Genomic DNA, 22744 nt, shown 5'->3' with positions numbered 1-22744 from the left:
TCAGATCCAAGAAACCCACATGTAATTCACTTGAGTTCACTGGTGGGTGCAATTTTTTTTTATTGACGGATCAACTGCGTTGTAACGCATTGGGGAAATTCTAGGCCAGAGCCATTAACTTATTAAAACACTGGTTTATAACTTCCCATTAGTCCCACCATTTATCTCAGTTTATGCCCCCCACCACCCCCACTTTGGTTGTAAAAACAGAAAGGCAGATTATTATCTGAATGGTGATAGATTGGGAAAAGGGGAGGTGCAACAAGCCCTGGGTGTCCTTGTACACCAGTCGCTTAAAGCGAGCATTCAGGTGCAGCAAGCAATTAGGAAGGCGAATGGTATGTTAGCCTTCATTGCAAGAGGATTTGAGTACAGGAGCAGGGAGTACTATGTGTAGTTTTAGTCTCCTTATCTGAGGAAGGATGTCCTTGGCATGGAGGGAGTACAACAAAGGTTTACCAGACTGATTCCTGGGATGGCAGGACTGACGTATGAGGAGAGATTGGGTCGACTAGGCCTATATTCACTAGAGTTTAGAAGAATGAGAGGTGATCTAATCAAAACATAAAATTCTAACAGGACTAGACAGACTAGAAGCAGGGAGGATGTTCCCGATGGCTGTGGAGTCCAGAACCAGGGGTCGCAGTCTCAGCATACGGGGTATGCCATTTAAAACAGAGATGAGGAGAAATTTCTTCACTCAGAGGGTGGTGAACCTGTGGAATTCTCTACCACAGAAGGAGATAGATATATTTCTTAATGCTAAAGGGATCAAGGGATATGGGGAAAAAAAGGGAACAAAGTACTGAGTTAGACGATCAGCCATTATCATTTTGAATGGCGGAGCAGGGCTGAATGGCCTACTCTTGCTCCTATTTTCTATGTTTCCAACACTGCCCCCTCCCTTTTCCCACCATTGGTGACCGCTGAAGGGTCCACCTTGGCCCTAATCTCCCATTCCTCAAGCCTCTCCTCTTCCTTCTCAAAACCTATCTTTTCAACCAATCTTTTGGTCACCCCTCCCAATCTTTCTCCCAACCATTCCATATCTATTTGTTTTTTTTTCTTCCTTCCTTCTCCTGTGAAAAGCACAGCACAAATACAAGTTGTTTAATGTAAATTTATATTTAGACCAATAATTATGAACACATGTTACCTGAGTGCACTGATGCAGGAGGCTGACAAACTGCTCGAACCATCAGCCTAGTTTTTTAGTGTGTTCCTGCTTTGTAACACGCTTAAACTTTAGTTTCATTATACCTATGGCAAATAGATTTGACTGCAGCTCAGTAAGTGTTAAAAGTCCACTTATTAAAAAACATTTATTCTTGTAAACACATTCTTACAATAATAAAGATTTCAACGGACATATTACTGAATGCATTACAAAGTGCAGTAAAAACCCCATGAAAAAACATTAATCCTTTCATTGGCATAGACATACAAGTTTAATGAAAAATAATCACTGTGGACGAGGAACATCCTTGCATTGTTTAGGGACACGTGAAGACAGAGAGGAAAATTGGGAAATATAATCGGGATTGTTATCAGTGAAACTGCATGATGATGATACACTTACATTAATAACACACTCAAAATACTGCAATTTGGGGGCACTAAATAGGGCAACTGAGAGGAAAAATAAAGTGCTAGAGCCCCGGCACAGAAATACATGGCAGATGCAAGACCTTGTACATAAGATTTTTAAAAAAAAACATCTATTTTTCTGCACTGTGACAGGACGGAATGACAAGCAAATGGGATGAAAGGCTATTTGTACACAACTCCTTTGCTGATACATTATTCTATAGCACGTAACGGATGCTAGATTAGAAATAAAAACCCCAGCCGATTTGGTATCAGTTTGATAATGACTGGGCTTTTTATCTCAAATGCTGACAGTGCCTAATCACATGGACCAGATCAGCAATTATTTGGATGTTGCAGCCAAATAGAGGAGATCTCCGGCTCTCCACTCATCGTTTTAAATCAAAATGATCATCTCAACAGGGGACGATTGCAGAGAACTGTGGACATGCCAGTTAAAAGTTTAAAAGAATTTTCACAGCTTCTTTACAGAAGTAGTAAGTGGGAAAAAGAAGTAGTAAGTGGGGAAAAAAAGTACTGCATAGTTCATGTTCAGACTGATCAGCCATTTTAAAAGCACAGGTATCATTAAAGTGTTTTTTTTTCCAACACAGTCTTTTTCAGTTTAATACACTTTAAAAAGTACAAGATGACAATGCACCAGAACAGAGTAGGAATTGAACCTCAAGGACAATGTTGGTAAAGCACTGCAAAATATCTTGGGACAGCCCAAACAAGGAAATGATAAAGAAAGGAGTTTAGGTTTTCTGTGGAGCTAGGAAAAAAAGTTCCACTTGTCAGGGCAAAGGGAATTCTCTGAAGAAATCTACTTTAGTTAGCGGAGCTGTTTGGAACTCAGTCACATGAAATAAACTCCAAATGATACTTAATATAATCATAAACTAGGTATGGCATAACATGTATTGGGAGTTATGGTTTGTCGCTCTTGATTGTCACACAACTCAACTAATACTATAAGCCAGCATAGGCACAATGGGCTGAATGGCTGCCTGTGCTGTATCATTCTATGATAAAAGACAAACCTTTTTGGTATATTCAATCATTTTCCAAAATGAGATTAAGCAGCTGTAGTTTTCAGAGTTGGCTAGCATCCATTTATCCAAATCAAATTTCTTATTTTAGGAAACACATTAGTAAACTAGGATAATGTAAGGTGGGTGAGAACTCAATACACATGTCAGTACTGGGATTAGCAGTCACTGGGTGCAGTTTCATTCAAAAGTCTTGGTCCTGTCCCCTACGTTGGTTGAATATGCAGCCTAGACGCCTTAACAGCAGAGATGGTGATACGTTGCAGGTAACAAGTTTGGGAGCTACTTTCAGTTGTAATATCAGACGCCGGCTTTTGTTTAAAGGAATGGTCAGGAATGTTGGTCTTGCAAGCCAGAAATCCTCGATTAAAAACACGATTTTTGTGGCAGGTTCAAACATGGTGATGATGGCAGGCTGAGGCATGGCAAGTCACTTAAAAAAAAATACCAGATTTAATTTTAACCCCTCCAAAGCAATTGCTGTACAGATATGAATAGTGCCTACTGGTGATGGCCTGGGCAGTTCTAAACTAAAAACAAACTGCTCACCTTTTCATCTCTCTCAGAAGGGCGATTTTGCTGCATCAATGACATGGTACAATAATATCTGCTTCACTTTCTATACAACTTTGACTCATTTAAGTGCTCCCCCTCCTCATGTTTTCCCCAGCTGACTACTCCCATTTCGGGAGACCCTTCTGACTGGGTAGTATCCTACAATACATCCACTCTGGATGGTAACGTCAGTGGTTACTCTACATTAAAAAAAACTAAACATTCATGAAAAAGTAATTCTCTACAAGCATGACGACTGCCCTAGTAATTTCTTTATGCACAAGTATAGAAACTACTTGTTTTTTTGGCTAAATTGGCTGCTGAAGACATTAGAGCAAGCTGGCTGAGAATGGAATAAAGGAGTGGGAAAGAGACTGATTGCTGTAATTTTTCACACACATTGCACATTACGTTACATTGAAAAATGAGCTGGAAACCCAGGTGCACATTATAAACAAGTGTACGCTACATGCAAACAATTGGGTACATGTTTTGTGAAAAATCACAGCATATCAAATTAAAACAAACATTAGAAAAAACACATTTCTTGTAAAATATTGTTTGCAAGTGTTGAATAATTGCCACAGAATCTGAGGTTTGCCTAAATGCAGTCCAATTCACAAACAGTTTTAAAAGTTGCTGCAGGTCAAAATCCCCACGTACAGCAATAAATGGATTGCTTTATAGTTCAGTTCAATGAACTTTCCACCTGAATGTGCCAGGAACAATGTTTTTTTTGTAGCAGGTCTTTATTTTGGGAGTGCTACTGATTTCAGCTAATCACACAATTGAGGTCAATGCAGATTGACCTCAAATGGATATAATTAAAAAAAATATTCTCCCTCTTCTCTGGTGCCTCCCATCACTACACTTATTCCTTCAGCTAAGAACATAAGAAATAGGAGCAGGAGTAGGCCAATCGGCCCCTCGAGCCTGCTCCGCCATTCAATAAGATCATGGCTGATCTGATCCTAACCTCAAATCTAAATTCATGTCCAATTTCCTGCCCGCTCCCCGTAACCCCTAATTCCCTTTACTTCTAGGAAACTGTCTATTTCTGTTTTAAATTTATTTAATGATGTAGCTAAGGGGTGGTTTGGCTGACAGAATTCTCTACAAATTCTCTGTAGTTTCACAACTGACAAACTGAAGGCATACTTCTGCTGTTATGGCAAGACAAGCATTTTCTACATCTCTACCTTCAAGAGAATGGTTCGATCGATGGGACCAGTGAAGTATTTACAAAACTGATCCTTTTGAGGGCAGTCAACCAGCAATATGAACAAGTGGACCCTGACTCTGAGTCTGATATTCAACTGCTGCAGCTACCAAGGAATGTTGAGGTTTTAACAGTTTAAAGCACTTAAGGAAAATTAAAATCAAAAGAAAAACTCAGGACCAAATAGTGAGATAGTTAAGCAGTATCTGGAATCTGTAAGGTTTCAAATCATGTTAAATGATAGTTCAGTGTGATATAATTGAGTTACCTAGTCATAAAATACCAAGTAAGCTCTCCTTAAGACAAAGGATAAGGATACCCCTGTGAGCACCATATTTTCTACTATTTTCTTTACCACCAAATATTCATGTCACAAAAGGCCATGGTGATAAACCAATAGCAAATCAATTTCCAAGCTTCTTGCAGTATGTCAGCAAATGGGTACCCTGCCAAAACATAACTGCACTTTCACTCACTTTGGTTTAAAATCGTAATCTCGTTTGATGTTTGTCACTCTTCAAAATAAATACAGCTCCCCAAGTTTAACGATCATACATTTTCTAATGTTTTCTTGAAGTTGACAGCTATGGACAATAGGATGTTTACTTAACAGGAACTGCTTCATTCCCACACAGCCTAATGGACAATGGGCAACATCATCCCTCATTCAGTGTAATGGACACTGGCCAGGTCCATTCCTTTAATGGGCAGATTTATTCTGCTAGCTTTTCTATGTTTTATATAGAAACTAGCCTGTGCTGATCTAATTCCCAACTGGCAGATGAAGAAGAAATGGAACAGTCTCTCCATTTTTATACATCGTCACTTGGAATTCTTTTTGAGGAATGCTGATTAGATTTTCGTAAGTATTTAAATTATAACCAGCGTCACTAAATAAATTTTACAAACTTCCTACTATTATGGCAAAAAGCCCCGATGATCTCAAATTGGTCAGTTGCACACCCATGTAGTTCCCCAGTGTAAAACTACTACAATTAGAGATGGATTAATGTCTTAACTTCCTGGGCATTTCTAGGAAATGCAACAAGCAAATGGCACTTGTAAACTGGTGGTGATGAAATTTCTCCAGTCAATAATTTTAGTGATGCCAATACAAAAGAGGTTTCCATTTTATATTGATCACAACTTTTGTTTTTGAGTAAAAACAGCAAGAATTTCACTCTAGTTCTTGATAATTTACATAGGAGTAATTAGATAAAGAGGACATTTTCTAATTGGGGAGGAGAGGGGAGAGAGGAGAGAGGGAGAGGGAGTGTGAGTGAAAGTGAGTCTTTTAAGGCTTGTGTTCAATAGTCTAGTTGCAAGTTGATCTGAACCCCTTGCAAAACAGAAATAACTGAAGGATAATTTATTTGCAGATAAATAAATAGAAAATAACAGCAATATATCAAGTTATTAAAAAGGCAGTATTTTATTACACTTACCATAGACCAAATATACATTCTGACCTCACCCAGGTTATTGCTATCTATAACGCTGCATGGGAACCAATGAATGAGAAGCAAGCACACAAATTCAAGGGCTTTCTTATCAGCTGTATGACAAAACCCACTTATGCTTTACTTCGTAACCCATTTCATAAAGACACTCAGGAAAGTTATGTTTGGTAACAAATAATGTCTCCCACTTGCTTAGCATGACATCATTCTGTTCCAGTTTAATTTGCAGTGGATGGTCTCTGACAGCTCTGCGATATGGTAAAAATATCTGCAAGTTACCAAATAATTAACTAATAAGAGTCAGTGGATTATGGCAGCTCACTGATGGAGATACTAATTACAACAAGCTACGAACAGTCATGGCTTGTTTTAGACACTTGTATTAACTTTTCATATTCAAAAGTTATTATATTGAGTAAGTGCTTTGTCAGCATTGGAAAATCAATTAAAGCTTTCGCTCTATCACTGCAATTATATTAGTGGAAATAAGTATTGTATTTCCACTTGTATTTCTCCATACTGCTATAAAGAAATGTTCTAAGTTTGGAATATTTCACATTCCAGAATTATTTTACTTGCACTTTCTTTAAAAAAAAAAATTTTGGGGTGGGGGTGTGGGAAAGAAATGGACTGTCTGAAAATCAAGATAAACTACTATAAAAATCAAAGCTTGTATAAAACCAAATATACAGTGGCACAAAAACATTGAGAGTAATCTATTAAAATATAATTGTTCAAAAATATTGATGTGCAGTTCTTTTACGAAGACCAAATTGTCTATCCCCCAAACGCAAGTCCAGGATCATTTAAGATCCTCCTCCACTGTCAAAAATCTCTAGTCACAATTTTTAAATACCCTTCTTCCTGCCACTAGGTGTTCCTAATCATTGAAACATTCTGTAACAGGATTCAACAAGTACACCCATTACTTATGCTGTAGTAGCAGAAAAGGATCAGGATTTCATGAACATTTTCAGTTATTAAAATCCCGTGGAGATTTCTAACAACCCAGCCTTGCTTAAAACCATTTTTCTCTGTCAACATGTTGAAACTTACCTTAAAAGTGGCAATGTCACAGAAAAATTGCTCTTACAAATCAGAGGGCTCGGTGAAGTCATCATATAGCTGAAAAACTGTATCAAAGGTGTTTAAATTGCAATAGATGATAATGTCTGCTGGAGTGTGAAGTTTTCATAGCATTACAGTGCAGTTTTCAGAAAAGACTGTTCCTGGAACTGAGCCCGTCTTAACATTGCAACACTGCTTTTTTTTAAAAATGGGCTCCACTGTAGGACAAACCTGTAGTCTTGTTTTTAATGGTGTACTGAAGATTTGTGAAAGTTTGGTGTATTTATCAAAGCTGCTTAAACATCAGGCAAACAGCAGGGACCAGAACTTGTGTGTGCACATTGCATAGGTGTCACATTGCAATAAGCAAATCTTAGGGTTACCAAATAGAGTTCTCAGACGTAAGCCTCACAATTACTTCCACTTTGCTAAACTTGTACTTTTTTTTAAATACCTATTGTAAGAATCAGTTTGGATTTCTACATATATCATTCATCAGTTTAAAAAAATAACAGGACTATTTACAACCTAACTATTTCAATATTTGCAATATGGTCATTGATTGGTTCACAGTAAAGTGGTTTAGCCTATGACAGGAAAGCGCTTTTAAATACATATCTGCAACACATTTGAAAATAAGAGAAGGTACAACACCGCCAATAGGTTCTGACAAATAAAATGAAGAGCAGAGCTGAGAGAGCATTTATAGTATCTGAAAAATCCCATGGTTGTGTTATGGTGGGCAGCAAACTTCCAGATGTTTTTTTTAATATATGCAGTTTCCTGTAATTTTCTTATTAGAAATCCAATTTCCTTGCATTACCATTGCCTCGATTGCCATACGGCTTTGCATCGAATGGCCAGAGAGGGAACGTGTTCTTGTTAGGCAACAAGGGCCAGTTTTACACCATTTTGTTGTATACAAAGGTGTTCATAATCCTGTCTCTATTACAATCTTGGAAGTTCACAGTGAATCCTCTAATTCAGGTTGGTCAGTTATAGAATCTATAAAAAGGAAAATAGAGAAAGGACGAAGTTGCATTTATATAGCGCCTTCCACGACTTCAGGTCGTCCCAAAGTACTTTACAGCCAATGAAGCACTTTTGAAGTGTAGTCACTGTTGTAATGTAGGAAACACGGCAGCCAATTTGCGCACAGCAAGCTTCCACAAACAGCAATGAAATAAATGACTAGACAATCTGTTTTAGGTGTTGTTTGAGGGATAAATGTTGACCAGGACAAAAGGAAAATGATTAAATAGTGTACTTGAATGATCTGGCAATAAAGCAAATAATTGGGCAAATGCTAGCGATACTTCTAAGAATTACATTTTAACTGTAGAAAGTGGATTCACTAAACCCCACTGATATAAATAATTGGTTTTTTTTAAACCTGACTTGCATGTCAAGGATGCAAGCTGCTCAGTGCTTTAATACTTTACCCCCCTTTAAAAAAAAAATTTTGAAATCTACAAGCATGTTATTTTTCCTTTGTGGATTAATGTCCCAGAAGCTAGCAGCAGTTATTCCTCGATGTTGCTGGGGATGATGCAAGCCCACGACACATCCCTCCGGTTCAAGCAGCTTGCTCTGTCTTAACCTCAGCACTTTGGGCTCAGAAGGCTTACTTGCAGTCAGAAACCCTCCACAAGTCAAAATTCAGGAAATTCAAAAGCCACAAAATGAGAACACAAGTCATAACTGGAACCTGGAAAAGATGTTACAAAGTTCCCCCAGTAATACCCACTAACTTCAGTCAGATTACTCAATATATCAATTTCTAGGCAGCCAAAAATTCAACCGCTCTTAAGGACTTGTACTTTTTAATATAAAAGATTTACATACCTTTGTTTCAACAGTTAATTTCTTTCCTGAATTTAAATATATATTTAAAATAAAACGTAAACAGGTAGCAAACTCTCAACCATGACTGGTCCTCACCAATTGAAGAATGCACAGGGAGAAAGAGCAGGGAACAAATGATGACGTTTTAGGGGTGGAAAAATGCAACAGGGTACAGACTCGAATTGATGAACTTTTTTTGGATGCGGATGAAGATCGAGAGAAATTTTACTGTAGATTTTTATTAGTCATTTCTATAGCGCAAAATTAAGGTTAGGAGAAAAAGGAAATCACACCTTAATGGAACTACAACGAAAACTGGACTGGTCACTGCGCTATAATGTGAAAGATTAACACTGGCATGAGCGCACTACCAAGCAGATAATTCAGCTTTCCTTAGGTTTGAGAGTGGCTCAAACTTTGAGCAGATACTGCTTTACCAATCTTTGGTCCCTCATTGGAGTAATTTTATTATAGTTAATTTTAATTTTGAGGGCAAATTAGTAGTTAAAAAAAATATGTACATCACATTACAAACATATCAAAAAAACTAGCTAAATTCAAGAATCTTCTAAACATATTTTAAAAACACTTTTTAAAAAATGACCTGGTTTGAAATTACTTAATTCATATAAACACAGTAAACAATCCATTGCTTTTGTTCGAACACATGGTTGAACAGACAGCACAGTTTTTTCCATTTGACAGTTCTATATTTGTACCTTACCCGTGCAATTTTAATGCAAGGAACACTTTTGTTTAGCACTTTGCCCTAATGAGTTAAATACAGCACGTCAATGTTAAATTAATCCCAAAGTTGGTTTTAGGTATCTGTGATACAGCCTCATTCACACACACATTATTTACATCAAAGTCCGTGTTCGTGGGTACCCAGTTTGTAACTGAATTTACAGCGATTCCCTCCCCACCCACCCCACCCCCCACAAGAAAATGCAATTGTTCATGAACCAAAGCCTATATGTACATTATCTATGGAAAAGATCTTCAGGAGACTGCCTGACGTAAGGCATGTAATACTCAGTTCCATCTCGTATGTTGAAGACCCTCAAGTATCTTTGGTTCTCTCATTTGCACATCAAATACCGTGGCCTCTGGGAATGACCTGAAAAGATGGCAATAACTGATATCAAGAATAGGTGAAATAATTTTTGATAAATTATTTACCATTATTTAACATTACTTAGAAACAATCTCCTTTGTTTATGGAGGTGATCTATCAATCAGTAAATAAATCAAAGATTTTTGAGCCTTGTCATAGTATTGCAGATAAACTATGGTAAGGTTCAGAGCTGTATGCTTGGTAGGCATTAAAATGATTCACATTGATACATAATCAAAGACAGTATGAAGTAGTGTAATTTGTCAGCAGCTTCAAGGCCAGTTTTAGCATTTAAAAGAGAAAACTTAGTCCAGACACTGTTCTTCTTCTCCACCAATTATTCCCCCTTACCTCTGATCCTGAAAGTTTAGACACACTCTGGGGTACAATTTGGTGGGCAAAGTCGTTCTCCAGTACCTAATCAAATGTGGAAGTCTGTACAGTGTTGGATGGCTCTTTGACAATGGAGACTATGAGCCCAATCCTGTCCTTGTCAGATAGCCACACTGGTGTATGTCCAGCATGGGGGGGAGAGGGGGGTCCCTGGATAATAATCAAAAGCAGAAACATCAGCTGAGCCCTAGGTGCACAGAGTCCAATTGTGAAACTGTTCTCCCAGATGAGATCAGCATAGACCATGAATTTAACCTGGGGCTTTTTTCATCTGCAGGGCTTAGTGCCACATCATGAACCACCAGGGCAGCTTCCCTCGATTAATTTTAAAACCATTAGATTAATGAATTGTAAATTTGGACTTCTGAATCTTCAAATCTTAACAAAATAAATAATATTGCTTGCGTATTACAGAATCTTTCTATTCTCACCAATTGGAGTTTCTTGTGCCACGCAGCACATCTCAGTTGAAAGGGAAAAGAAAACTGATTCCAAGCCTTTCCCAATAATACTCAAAGTGGTCACTAACAGGCTTGCAAGAATGACCTGGGTGACTCTCTTCCGATGTGGAAGTACTGGGCATCTGTTCAGCTATGACCTGAACTCAAAAAAAGCAAGATGTAACCTTGCTCGTTGATGCACATGTTAATGCTCTGCCTTTCTTAAGGAATATACTCTACCCCATATGCTTTTCCAAGGTGATTGCTAATGATGCTTTATGACCAGCTAAGAGCAAATTGCTGAACAGTAGCCTGGGGTGACTCAATTTTGCTTGCCTACTTGTGGGAAGGAACCTCCATTGACCAGCTTCCCCCTTACCGTCCATTTTGGATTGGGAAGCTGTCGTGACATAAAAGCACACTTTATGCTGCAGCTTCACCATATAACAATTCTAATTAATCTGCAGGATATATTTTGTTGACCTCATTACACTTTCTCATTGTCTAAGTCTCAAAATATCCTTACATTTGTCAATCTCACATGTCACTTACATGTTTCGGTAGCAAGTATAAGACTGCTAAACTACTTTTTATTCGAAAACACCAGGAACTAGTACATTCCAGGATGAACTACATTTTTGCTTCTATCCTCCTAATGAACTACAATAGAAAACTGCAATCAGTGAAAATGACTGGGGCTCCAGGACACTGACCTGTGAGAGCTAAACTGCACCAGAGGTCAGCTAGGTCTCCATTTCTACAGTCACAGAGGTACTTCCACTTGCAGTTGCTAAAGGGAAAAAAATGTTACGTTTCAGAGAAAACAAATAATTGATTACTTTTTAAAAGAAAAACATAATTTCCATGTGTTTTCTATAGGTTTATATTGAATATAAGCACATTATATTGAATATTACAATACACAAATATCTTTACTTTAATTATTCTCCCCCCCCCCACACCCCAATTTTCTCCTTCCAGTACCAGTCAAGCAGCTATTCTTCATGTGTGAGTAAGTCGCTTGACCATGAAGGGCAAAACACGTGAAACTATCTTATCCTCATTCAATGTTTATACACATACATTTCCAGCAGAGAAAGCAATCGGGAGCTGGAAAACTGGTTTATGTTTTCTCCTTCTTCAGCCTGAGGACACCGTGGCCAATTGTAGTTAACCCTGACCACTCAAAATCATCACAGAACAGGGATCAAAGCTGAAGCCTTCCTATTTGGCTCTGTACCATGCCAAGCGGCACATTTACCGCATGAACCATCTGGAGGCGACACTTTGATTATTCTTTCTTAATTTCAGCCTTCAATATCTGGCAAAAATTCTGCAACCTTTGCCTAAGCTCACGGAGGCTAATGGACGATTGAGTTTAAATTGATAAAGTTTAGCAAAAAAATGACAACATGTTTATTGGAGAACTGGAGTGTGCATTGATTCCTTTCACTACTGGGATCCACCCAAGCTAATGGAAAAATTCTCCTCTGTTTACCAGTTACAAGGACCCTATGTGAAATCTCAGCCCAATTCCTAGAGGGCAGCAGTGTCTAACACAAAACTGCTCACAATTTGACATAAATTGGCCACCACATCATGATGGCTGGTGCGGGAAATGGAAAAGTTCACAAGTGCGCTATCTTACATTACGAGACAGAGTAAAGTGAACCCACTTGATGCTAATGCTTACGAAGCTAATCCAGGTAATTACAGGCAAGTTAGCTAACGTCTGTGGTAGGGAAAAATTTTAGTCTCGAATTAAGGATGGAATTATTACCTAAAGAAAAAATAATTAGAAGCAGCTAGCACAGATCTCAAAAGGGAAGATCAGGCTTGATAAACGTGGGAGTTCTTTGAGGAGGTAACAGACATGGTGGATGGGACAATGCAGTTGATGTAGTGAACATGGACTTTAAGAAAGCCTTTGACAAGGTGGCACACGGGAGATTACTAGAGAAAATTAAGAGGTATGGAATTATGGGGAGGATAGCAAACTGGATTAAAATTGATTAGAAAGGACAAAACAGAGAATAGCAGTTATAGGCAGTTTTTCAGAGTGGTTGGAAGAGGGTAGCAATGTCCCATAGAGTTCAGTTCATGGACCACTTCTGTTCTCTGTATATCAATGACTTTAATATAGGTGTTGAAATTTGCTGGATATCAAAATAGTAAGTATAGTTAATTCTTTAAATGACCAAATGAATCTGCAAAGGGATATTCCATATTGTAATTTCTATGGATGTCCAAAAATGGAAAATATATTTTATTTCCTAAAAAGCCAAGAAATATAAATGGGCATGATCCCCAATCTGTTATGCACATTTATTAAAGAGGATTCCATATGCTGCTGGTGTTGATTGCTTTATAACCATCTCAAGAGGCCGCGACGGGGCGAGCGAGCGCGCGCGGGCGGCAACACCGACTAACTGTGAGGTGGGCTAGCTCCCAACTTGGGGCTGCTGCTGTCTGAGTGTTCTCCTGAATCAAGTATAGAAACATAATGTTTCATTATTCAACTCCCAGTACCCCAATATGATCCTTAAATAGTCTATTAGATGCAAGGCTGTATTCTGCAGATAAACACTCAAGGATAATGCCATTATTCTGAAGCATTCCTAAAGGAGCTGGCTGAACATTAAATGTAATTTGCAGTCCAACTTATCTCCAAAGCAACTGTACCAGAACAATACATTTGTAATAAAGTTTCCCACTTGACACATCAGAAAGGATGATTTCTATCATTAAGGCAAGAATCTGATCATCTTACCAGAGTATTCGACATCTGATTCACCCTCGTCCCAGTGCTCCTCATTCGACAGTAATGGATTGTGACTCTCTGACTGTGACCTCATGGGGAAGAAATGTCCATCTCCAACACTGAAAATGAATTTTAAAAAATTCAAAAATATTTGTACAGATTGAATTTGGCATTTAAGGAAGCTTTCGCTAAAGACCATATAATTCAGTCATGGGGGGAGGGGGCACATTTGCTTGGACCCCTCCACCAGTGACCTTGCACACTCCTATTATGTTATCTCTGATTGTGTCAGGATTAAAATTGCATACAATATTACAAATGCACATCAGTAATTAAAGTCTGATAGATAAAATAAAACCCAAGAAGACAGTACCTGGTAAAAATGGGCAGCAGCCAGTGCTTCCTTTTTTGTCCAAATACTTGCGTTAAATTTTTCCACACACCAAGGTTAAAAGCATTTTTATCTGGACCGTGCTGAAATACTGGTGCTGAAAAGGCCTCTAGAAGGTAAAAAAAAGCAAATAAGGAAAAATTCCACTGCACTGTCTCACTTTCAAAAGCAATCTGATGGTACGTGCTTTGAAAGAGCAGCCAGTTATTACAGATAGCTGGTAGCTAGCCAAACAGATGGAAAATTGCTCAGTTCTTGGAGCTGCTCTGTCTATATTTTGGTAAAACAAGATGATCAAGCTGGTAATAACACTGACTGTTCCACATGAAGTGTAGCTTTTACTTTTTAATATTGGTATTTTTCTTTACTGTTGGTTTTCTATTTTACCCCCACTTTTTAAAAGTTGATTTCTGCCTCCTCCACATGCACCATTCCTCAGCTGAGAGTGCTCACAGGCTGCTGGATCCCAGATCAATACAATTGGCCTCCAATGATACATCCTTGAATGGGGTGGAGGAATGGCATTGCCGGCCTCTCCTCTCAGTGCCTCTTCCTTCTTTTCTGCACCCAGCCCACACCAAAATAAGAACTGATCATGTGAGAAGTCACACTATGCAAAGCCACACTCTACCAATCCACTGTACATTTGCTCTCTGGTATTATTTTATTTCTTCCTTTTTATGAAGGAAGAGTTCAGTCTTAACATTGGAGAAGTGTTACTGCAGGCTGACTCAATATTATACAGAAAAGAGAAGCTCAGTGAGAAACAGATACAATGTTACTGCTAGTTATGTTACAGTTCGGGCCCTTACCAACACCGTTACTTGTGTAAGCAGATAGATTACAGTTTGCATAAACAGACCGAGTCTCCTCAGAACTGAAACTTGCGTCCTTAGCTCTGCCATATTTGCGTTACTATAACCCACATCAAATAACAAACTTTCAGCACGGTAATTTGCCTACATAAGAATATGTAGAATGCCCACTATAATCCCATTGCTTTGCATGGTGGAAAATACCACATTGCTAGGCATGTATACAGGCTAAATTACCATTCCAGATTTATTTGCAGATAAAATAGCACACAGAAGCAAAAACAAATTTACAATATATACAAATGGAATTGATTGTCCCTCCAGCCTCTTTTGTCAAACTCTTGGAAAACCACAGACTTAGGTGGTACACATGCAAGTGCTACTAATAGAATTTTACTATCTCTGACATGTGTAGTATCACAATGAAATAGGACTGAGATCAGGGAAGGTGCCTGGGTTATAACAATGTTTTCCCCTTGAAGTTTAAGCAAGTTCCTTAAAGATAGTATCATCCATCAGCTCCATGACAATGATATCATGTCTTCACAAAAGAGGGGGACGGCGCAGAGATTATAGTTGAGGAGGAGTGTGAAATATCAGATGGGATAAACATAGTGAGAGAGAAAGTATAAAGGCATTTAGCATTTTTGAAAGTAGATAAATCGCCAGGCCCGGATGAAGTGTATCCCAGGTTGCTAACAGAAGCAAGGGAGCAAATAGCGGAGGCTCTGACCATCATTTTCCAATCCTCCCTGGCTACAGGCATGGTGCCGGCAGATTGGAGAACTGCTAATGTTGTACCGTTGTTTAAAAAGGGAGAGAGATAGACCGAGTAATTACAGGCCAGTCAGTCAATCCTCAGTGGTGGGCAAATTATTGGAATCGATTCTGAGGGACAGTATAAATAGTCATTTAGAAAGACTTGGGTTAATCAAGGACAGTCAGCATGGATTTGTTAAGGGAAGGTCGTGTCTGACTAACTTGATTGAATTTTTTGAGCAGGTAACCTGGTTGGGGGGTGGGGGGGCGGTGGATGAGGGCAATGCGTTTGGTGTAATACATGGATTTTAGCAAGGCTTTTGACAAGGTCCCACATGACAGACTGGCCAAAAATGTAAAAGCCCATGGGATCCAAGGGAAGTGGCTTGTTGGATCCAAAATTGGCTCAGTGGCAGGAAGCAATGAGTGATGGCTGATGGGTGCTTTTGCAACTGGAAGGCTGTTTCTAGTGGGGTCCCGCAAGGCTCAGTACCAGGTCCCTTGCTTTTTGTGGTATATATTAATGATTTGGACTTGAATGTGGGGGGCTTGATCAAGAAGTTTGCAGATGATACAAAAATTGGCCGTGCGGTTGATAGTGAGGAAGAAAGCTGTAGACTGCAGGAAGATATCAATGGAGTAGTCAGGTGGGCAGAAAAGTGGCAAATGGAATCCAGGGAAGTGTGAGGTAATGCATTTGGGGAGGGCAAACAAGGCAAGGGAGTACACAATAAATGGGAGGATACTGAGAAGTGTGGAGGAAGTGAGGCATCTTGGAGTGCATGTCCACAGATCCCTGAAGGTAGCAGGACAGATAGGTAAGGTGGTTAAGAAGGCATACGGGATACTTTCCTTTATTAGCCGAGGCATAGAATATAAGAGCAGGGCAGTTATGCTAGAACTGTATATAACATTGGTTAGGCTACAGCTTGAGTACTATGTACAGTTCTGGTCATCACATTACAGGAAAGATGTGATTGTACTAGAGAGGGTACAGAGGAGATTTACGAGGATGTTGCCAGGGCTGGAGAATTTTAGCTGTGAGAAAAGATTGGATAGGCTGGGGTTGTTTTCTTTGTAACAAAGGAGGCTGAGGGGAGATTTAATTGAGGTATATAAAATTATGATGGGACTAGATAGAGTGGATAGGGAGGACCTATTTCCCTTAGCAGAGAGGTCAGTGACCAGGTGGCATAGATTTAAAGTAATTGGTAGAAGGATTGGGCAGGAGCTGAGGAGAATTTTTTTCACCCAGAGGGTGGTGGGGGTCTGGAACTCACTGCCTGAAAGGGTGGTAGAGGCAGAAACCCTCAACTCATTTAGAAATCACTTGGATGTGCACTTGAAGTGCCGTAACCTACAGGGCTATGGACCAAGCGCTGGAAAGTGGGTTTAAGCTGGATAGCTCTTTTTCAGCTGGCACTGACATGATGGGCCGAATGGCTTCCGTCTGTGCCGTAACTTTCTATGATGTCAATTCTCAGCTACAATTCACAATGGATCTCCAATTGCATAGCAATTATAGGAATAAGGGGCCATCTGCGTCCTTCAGGTACTATAACAGCCACCCAAGTTAACATTAACAAGTCAGTCGCAAACAGTCTCGCCAGGGGTTTTTCACAGAATTAGCACTTAAAATACATCCCTCCTTCAAAGATAACCTTTAATTTGATTCATTCTTTAATTAATGGTAAGAGGAGAAAACAATTTAGCAGTGATAAGAGCAGAAAACAAAAACAGTATCTCAAACCTACTGTACTCTCTTCCATTAACAGAGCAATACCGGAGAACTACTGCTTAACTCTTACCTAACGTAGATCTGTTTAAACTGACCAACCAACAATGGTAACTGAGGAGGAACATAAGGCTGAGGAAGAACATGACAGCCACGAAGAGAAGAAAGAGAACGTGGAATTTTGCACGACCATCAGGCAGACCACCCTGTCAATCAGAGAAAAATGAGCTAATGAAATTCGTCCCCCATCGTTGTGGAAAATCAAAATAAGCTTCTAATTTCCAAGACTTAATTACTCAAATTTGAAATCCTGCATTACATGCTGGAAATCTCACCGTTATTCTATGCATTTTCATATGTTCTGAGTCAAACAGACAATTAAATAAAATCAGCTGAAAGGCACCACTTGGTGTAGCACTAAACTATACAGTTGAGAAGATCCCAAGTTCAATTTGCAGTCTGTGTTGAGTTAACTGATCTTAGTCTGGTCAGTAATTACAGTACTATGATTGGTCTCTGTGCTCCTGGGTGGGGAAGGTGATGGGGGAGAAAAGTCAGCCAGGGCTCTCACTCCTGATCACTATCCATCCAGTGGCACCTGCTGAATAGAGTATATAAGCCAATGTTGAGCGAGGACAGGACCGGGCCTGCCTTTGACACCATCTGAGGCCAAACAGCTTGCTAACATTCACTTTTTAGGTTCAGATGATGAATGGCCACTAGGGCATGGTACTGGCAATTTGCCAGCATCCATGGAACTGCATGCTAGCAAGAGATGATACCTTCAAGAGACGAAGGGGAAAACTGAGAGGAAAAAAATCTGTACCATATACATGTAAAAAATATTTTAATTCCAAGTTGTAATAAAGATTTTTTTAAATCATGAAAAGTAAAAGGATGTCAGCGTGGTTTCTGTGCATCAGACTAATTAATGTCACTATCTAAACATCAAAAAGAGGCAATACCCAGGTCTTATTTGTGTGTGTTCTGTGTTTTGGGTGAGAATAGATGCAAATTAGAACTTACCGTCCAAAACATGATGAAATATTGCAGAACAGTGGCAGCAACAAACAAGCAATATAACATGGAATATCCCAAAAACAGCAAAAAAAATTTGTAGTTTGAAAATCCAACACAGTTGTTCACCCTAGAGAGAAAGAAAATGGTCAGGGTAGAGTCTTTCTGTTCATAATCATAAAGAAAGAACTTGCATTTATATAGCACCTTTCACAACCTCAGGATGTCCTAAAGCGCTTTACAGCCATTGGATTACTTTTGAAATGTAGTCACTTTGTAATGTTGGAAACACAGCAGCCAATTTGCGCACAGCAAGGTCCCACAAACAGCAGTGAGATGATGACCAGATAATCTGTTTTAATGATGTTGGCTGAGGAATAAATATTGGCCAGGACACTGGGGCGAACTCCCCTGCTCTACTTTGAATAGTGCCATGGGATCTTTTGGCGTCCACCTGAGGCGGCAGGCGGGGCTTCGGTTTAAGGGCTCATCCATGAGACGGACCTCCGTTGGTGCAGTGTTCCCTCAGTACTGCACTGCAGCCTCAGCCTAGGTTATGGACTCAAGTCCCTTGAGTGGGACTTGAACCTACAACCTTCCGACTCAGAGGAGAGTGTGCTAGCACTGAGCCAGTCATGCAGAATTTTAACGTTGCCCGCTCTCTTGTACTGAGGTGTAAATGTAAACAGATTCCCAAAATCACTAATATCCTTCACTTTGAATAAACTGGAGATTGGAACCTTGATTTTAAAAATATCTACAGTAAACTACCAGGAAAAAGCTGCATTCAAAGATCCACTTGTCTGAAATCAATGCCCCACTCAGTTATTTGGGCGTGATGTTAAGTGATAGCACATGCAATTAGATGGACAAGAGGTAGAATGTCTTAGGCCCTTAAAATTAAGTCGTCTTAGAATATTAACTACATTTATTTTATATTTGAATTCATGTTTTAATTCTCCAAACTAACACTTCTAACCCACAGTGACAACTGAACAATAACTAAATAGTAATTTTGAAGAGTTTTCAAAATGCATTACCAAGGAGATAAAATGGCTTTAACAAATTACCAAAGGATCATCTGAACAGGATTTACAATGTAAGTAATTAAACAATTACGCAGTCTTAAAATATGACAGAATAATCCTGCAATCCAGACATCAACACATGGACAAGGGAGAAGATAACCTCTGTGCACTGTGTAACAAATCTGTAAACTTTGTTAAAAATGGGTTTACGACTTGGTTACACACAGTGCCCAGTGTGTCTGATAAGGGCTAGGAGCTCATTAAATATCAATTTGGACCTACCAAGGACAGTGATGATCCATTTTCAACACACATCTAAGAAACAAAGGCAGGAATAAAATCTAGTTAGTGTTAAATATTGATACAGGACATTTAAAAGGTAAAACCTCAGGTACTCCAGGAGAATTTATTCTTTGTGAAAATGAATTCAAAAGTATTTTAAAAAAATTTACGTTGGTCGTTTTAACAAAAAGCTGACATCCATTTTCTTGTTGCACAGTTATGTGACCTACGTGTACCAGGATGTCAATTTGAGTTTTGTTTTGACTGGTGTTACATATGCAAAAATCGATGGGGGAGAAGGGAAAATTACACAAGTTCAATCAAATGAAAGGTCTAAAGTATTTTTAAGGAAAGTTCAACGGCTGAAGAATAATCCAGTAATCTATCTGAGCTCCAACAGGACTAAGTAATTTCAGTTCATGATTCAATCTAGGTAATATGATCTACTGAGAGCAACATTAATTGTTCCCACATTTCAAAAATTTGTATGGTTTAAGCTTTCACCCCTTCCCCATTGTATATGTAAATGTTGCAAGCTTTCTTTTCTTTTTATGTATTTTACTTACTTTGTAAGCATTCCACTGTCACCCTCACCTCAGTATCACCATTCTTTGACTGAGATATCGGATAGGCAATCTACTCACAGGCATTTACCAATATTGCTCTGAACTAAATGCTAATTGCTGTGAAGACAGTACATGTTAATTTACTCACCATTTTGCCCTACTCCTTTTGGGAGACATGCTTTCCTCTGCTCAGTGCCTCTAAACAGTTCAGGAGTGATAAGAACCTAACCATGTAGGAAAATGTGTTTGGGGGAAAAGAGGAACATCCTTCTGGTACACTGTTTTAACCATTGTTTATTAAACCATTCGCTGTATCAGATAATTATTACAACCCTACATATAACGAACATCAGTTTCTCAAACTAAACGATTAGATTCGGGCGTTTGTTTAGTGCGGGGTTGAACACATTACAGTATTTCTTGTGATCTCTTAACGTTCTCAGCAGTGTTTGAAATGAGATCGCCACCACCTCCACTTTTAATGAACTCAAAAAAGAAACGCTATTCCCTCCTATCTTGATGAATTTCCAGTATGGTGCAATATATTACATGCATTTTGTCAGTTTCACAGATAGAATTACATTCATCCAACTGAAGCATTCCAGTATTACCTGCAAAACCCAGACAAGCGAGCAAAACAACAAATGCAACTTTACAAATACGAACAGTAGCATCTGGGAAGCAGAGGTTCTGGGGATGCAGGTTGAGCAGTGACCAGAGAGTGGAGGTAGGGTCAGCAGGACAGAAACTCTCCAACAGGGAGAGAAACCATGTTCCTAATTACATGGTAACACCACTGTACAACACTAAGTGGAAAATCCATTTATTGCATGCAAGTGGTATTACTATTAAGTTGCACTGCATTCAAATCAAGGCATTTGAACTGTTCCATATAGGTGGGTATTTGTTACAACTGGGTATGTTATATGTGGAACCCAGTGCATATGTATGGTCCTTTATGCAAGGACATGGTTGATTTAAACAGTCTCATTCCAGATATACTTAATGAAAAGATCTGAGCTACGTACGTATCACAGATGGAGCAATGATGGCAACGGTCAGGCTTAATTAGTTGACATCGGTCACAGTATCGGATGGCTGATGAGGGAAAAAAAGCAAGGATTAGTACCATCAAATAAACCTGCAATTCCAAGATGTCAAAATTTTTCAAAATCAAGAACTTCTTTCCTTTTTAATTGTAAACAATTTTACAACACCAAGTTATAGTCCAGCAATTTTATTTTAAATTCACAAGCTTTCGGAGATTTTCTCCTTCCTCAGGCAAATGTTTTGCCTGAGGAACATTTGCCTGAGGAAGGAGAAAATCTCCGAAAGCTTGTGAATTTAAAATAAAATTGCTGGACTATAACTTGGTGTTGTAAAATTGTTTACAATTAAAAAGGAAAGAAGTTCTTGATTTTGAAAAATTTTGTATGTTATGTCCTTGCATAAAGGACATAACATTTGCCTGAGGAAGGAGAAAATCTCCGAAAGCTTGTGAATTTAAAATAAAATTGCTGGACTATAACTTGGTGTTGTAAAATTGTTTACAATTGTCAACCCCAGTCCATCACCGGCATCTCCACATCATTTCCTTTTTAAAGCATTGCCACATAACAGGATTTAGTTATTGCCAAACAATCTGTAAATGTAGACATATTGCACATCAACAGGTCTAATGCATGGAGAATGTTGAAATACACCTTCAACAATCTATCGCTGCTTAAAGTTTAATAAATCCTTTCTTTGGGAAGGGAGTAAAGCCAGAGGAGAAAAATGACAGTTAGGCTTTTTTCCCTCTCTTTCAAAATGCTCTGATTTACTTATCAGTAATGATCAACTCTGTTATAACTATTCACTCTTCTGATGATGCTACCGCAATCTGGAACTGAACATCATGTTCCTACCTAGCTCATCAAGAAACATTAATTTCTCAGTAAGTCTCATGAATATTCATAAATATAATAGAAGAAAGTACATTTCAAAGTTTTTAGGGTGATCTGGGGTGGATGGTACTCACACTTCATCTAACTAAATGTCTCATTCTGCAGATTCAGAATATATCACACACCATCTTTAGCCTCATTGTGAATTGGTTCCCACTTCGCAGTGATGATAAAGATGGTGTGTTACAAGGGTTGATGGCAGATCACAGTGGTTTGCAGACCCGACCCTCTAATCCCAGCACCTGGTGCTTCAGACCACAGACCACAGGGCAAACATTGTCCTTTGCAGTTTGGATCCAAATGGGCAAAGTTTTGTATTGTCAAAAAGAGGGGAACAAAAGTGTCAAAAATCAATCCCCAATTAGTTGTCCCACCTGAGGATAAAGTTAACAATAATTTTAAAGGATGAAAGAAAAGATCTGTTTTGTTTGCATGCATCATGACATCACAACATCATTGCTAAAAGAATCCCCACAAGCTTAAATCAGGTTTTGGGGTACCTATGTGAATGAGGCCTCCAAACCAGGACGTTACCTGGGGAATGACTTGGTCCGAGTTCCATCGCTGAAGTACGAATGCGTCACAAGACAATACTTGTCCGAACTTATGTCATTAATCGTTTTCCAGATATTCGTTTTAAGATGCTTACCCTTTGTTATCACTTCTAATTAAGGTAACGATAACTTCACTAGAGTAGCTTGGGCCTGG

The 22744-nt window shown here is 38.9% G+C and overlaps 1 protein-coding gene and 1 long non-coding RNA gene across 4 annotated transcripts in view; one reads left to right on the top strand and one right to left on the bottom strand.

Moving 5' to 3' along the window:
* Window positions 1–4231: 4231 nt before the first annotated feature.
* On the top strand, window positions 4232–18092 carry LOC137333077 (uncharacterized). The gene is made up of 2 exons (XR_010965793.1): window positions 4232–5275; window positions 17238–18092. It is a non-coding gene; the product is annotated as an uncharacterized lncRNA (long non-coding RNA).
* Window positions 8748–22744, bottom strand: part of zdhhc15b (zinc finger DHHC-type palmitoyltransferase 15b) — a 57241-nt gene continuing 43244 nt past the window's right edge. For all 3 annotated transcript variants that reach the window (XM_067997186.1, XM_067997185.1, XM_067997184.1), the window contains 8 exons: window positions 21119–21188; window positions 19525–19557; window positions 18224–18344; window positions 17271–17403; window positions 13871–13997; window positions 13507–13616; window positions 11450–11526; window positions 8748–9906 (listed from right to left, as the gene is read on the bottom strand). In XM_067997186.1, the coding sequence (XP_067853287.1) occupies window positions 11480–11526; window positions 13507–13616; window positions 13871–13997; window positions 17271–17403; window positions 18224–18344; window positions 19525–19557; window positions 21119–21188 (641 nt within the window). In that variant the 3' untranslated portion in view covers window positions 8748–9906; window positions 11450–11479. The remainder of the gene's footprint in view (window positions 9907–11449; window positions 11527–13506; window positions 13617–13870; window positions 13998–17270; window positions 17404–18223; window positions 18345–19524; window positions 19558–21118; window positions 21189–22744) is intronic.

This window comes from Heptranchias perlo, chromosome 15, assembly GCF_035084215.1.
Source record: "Heptranchias perlo isolate sHepPer1 chromosome 15, sHepPer1.hap1, whole genome shotgun sequence".
Lineage (NCBI taxonomy): Eukaryota > Metazoa > Chordata > Chondrichthyes > Hexanchiformes > Hexanchidae > Heptranchias > Heptranchias perlo.
Note: the sequence above shows the minus strand (reverse complement) of the source record. Positions and strands in the feature narration are given on the sequence as shown.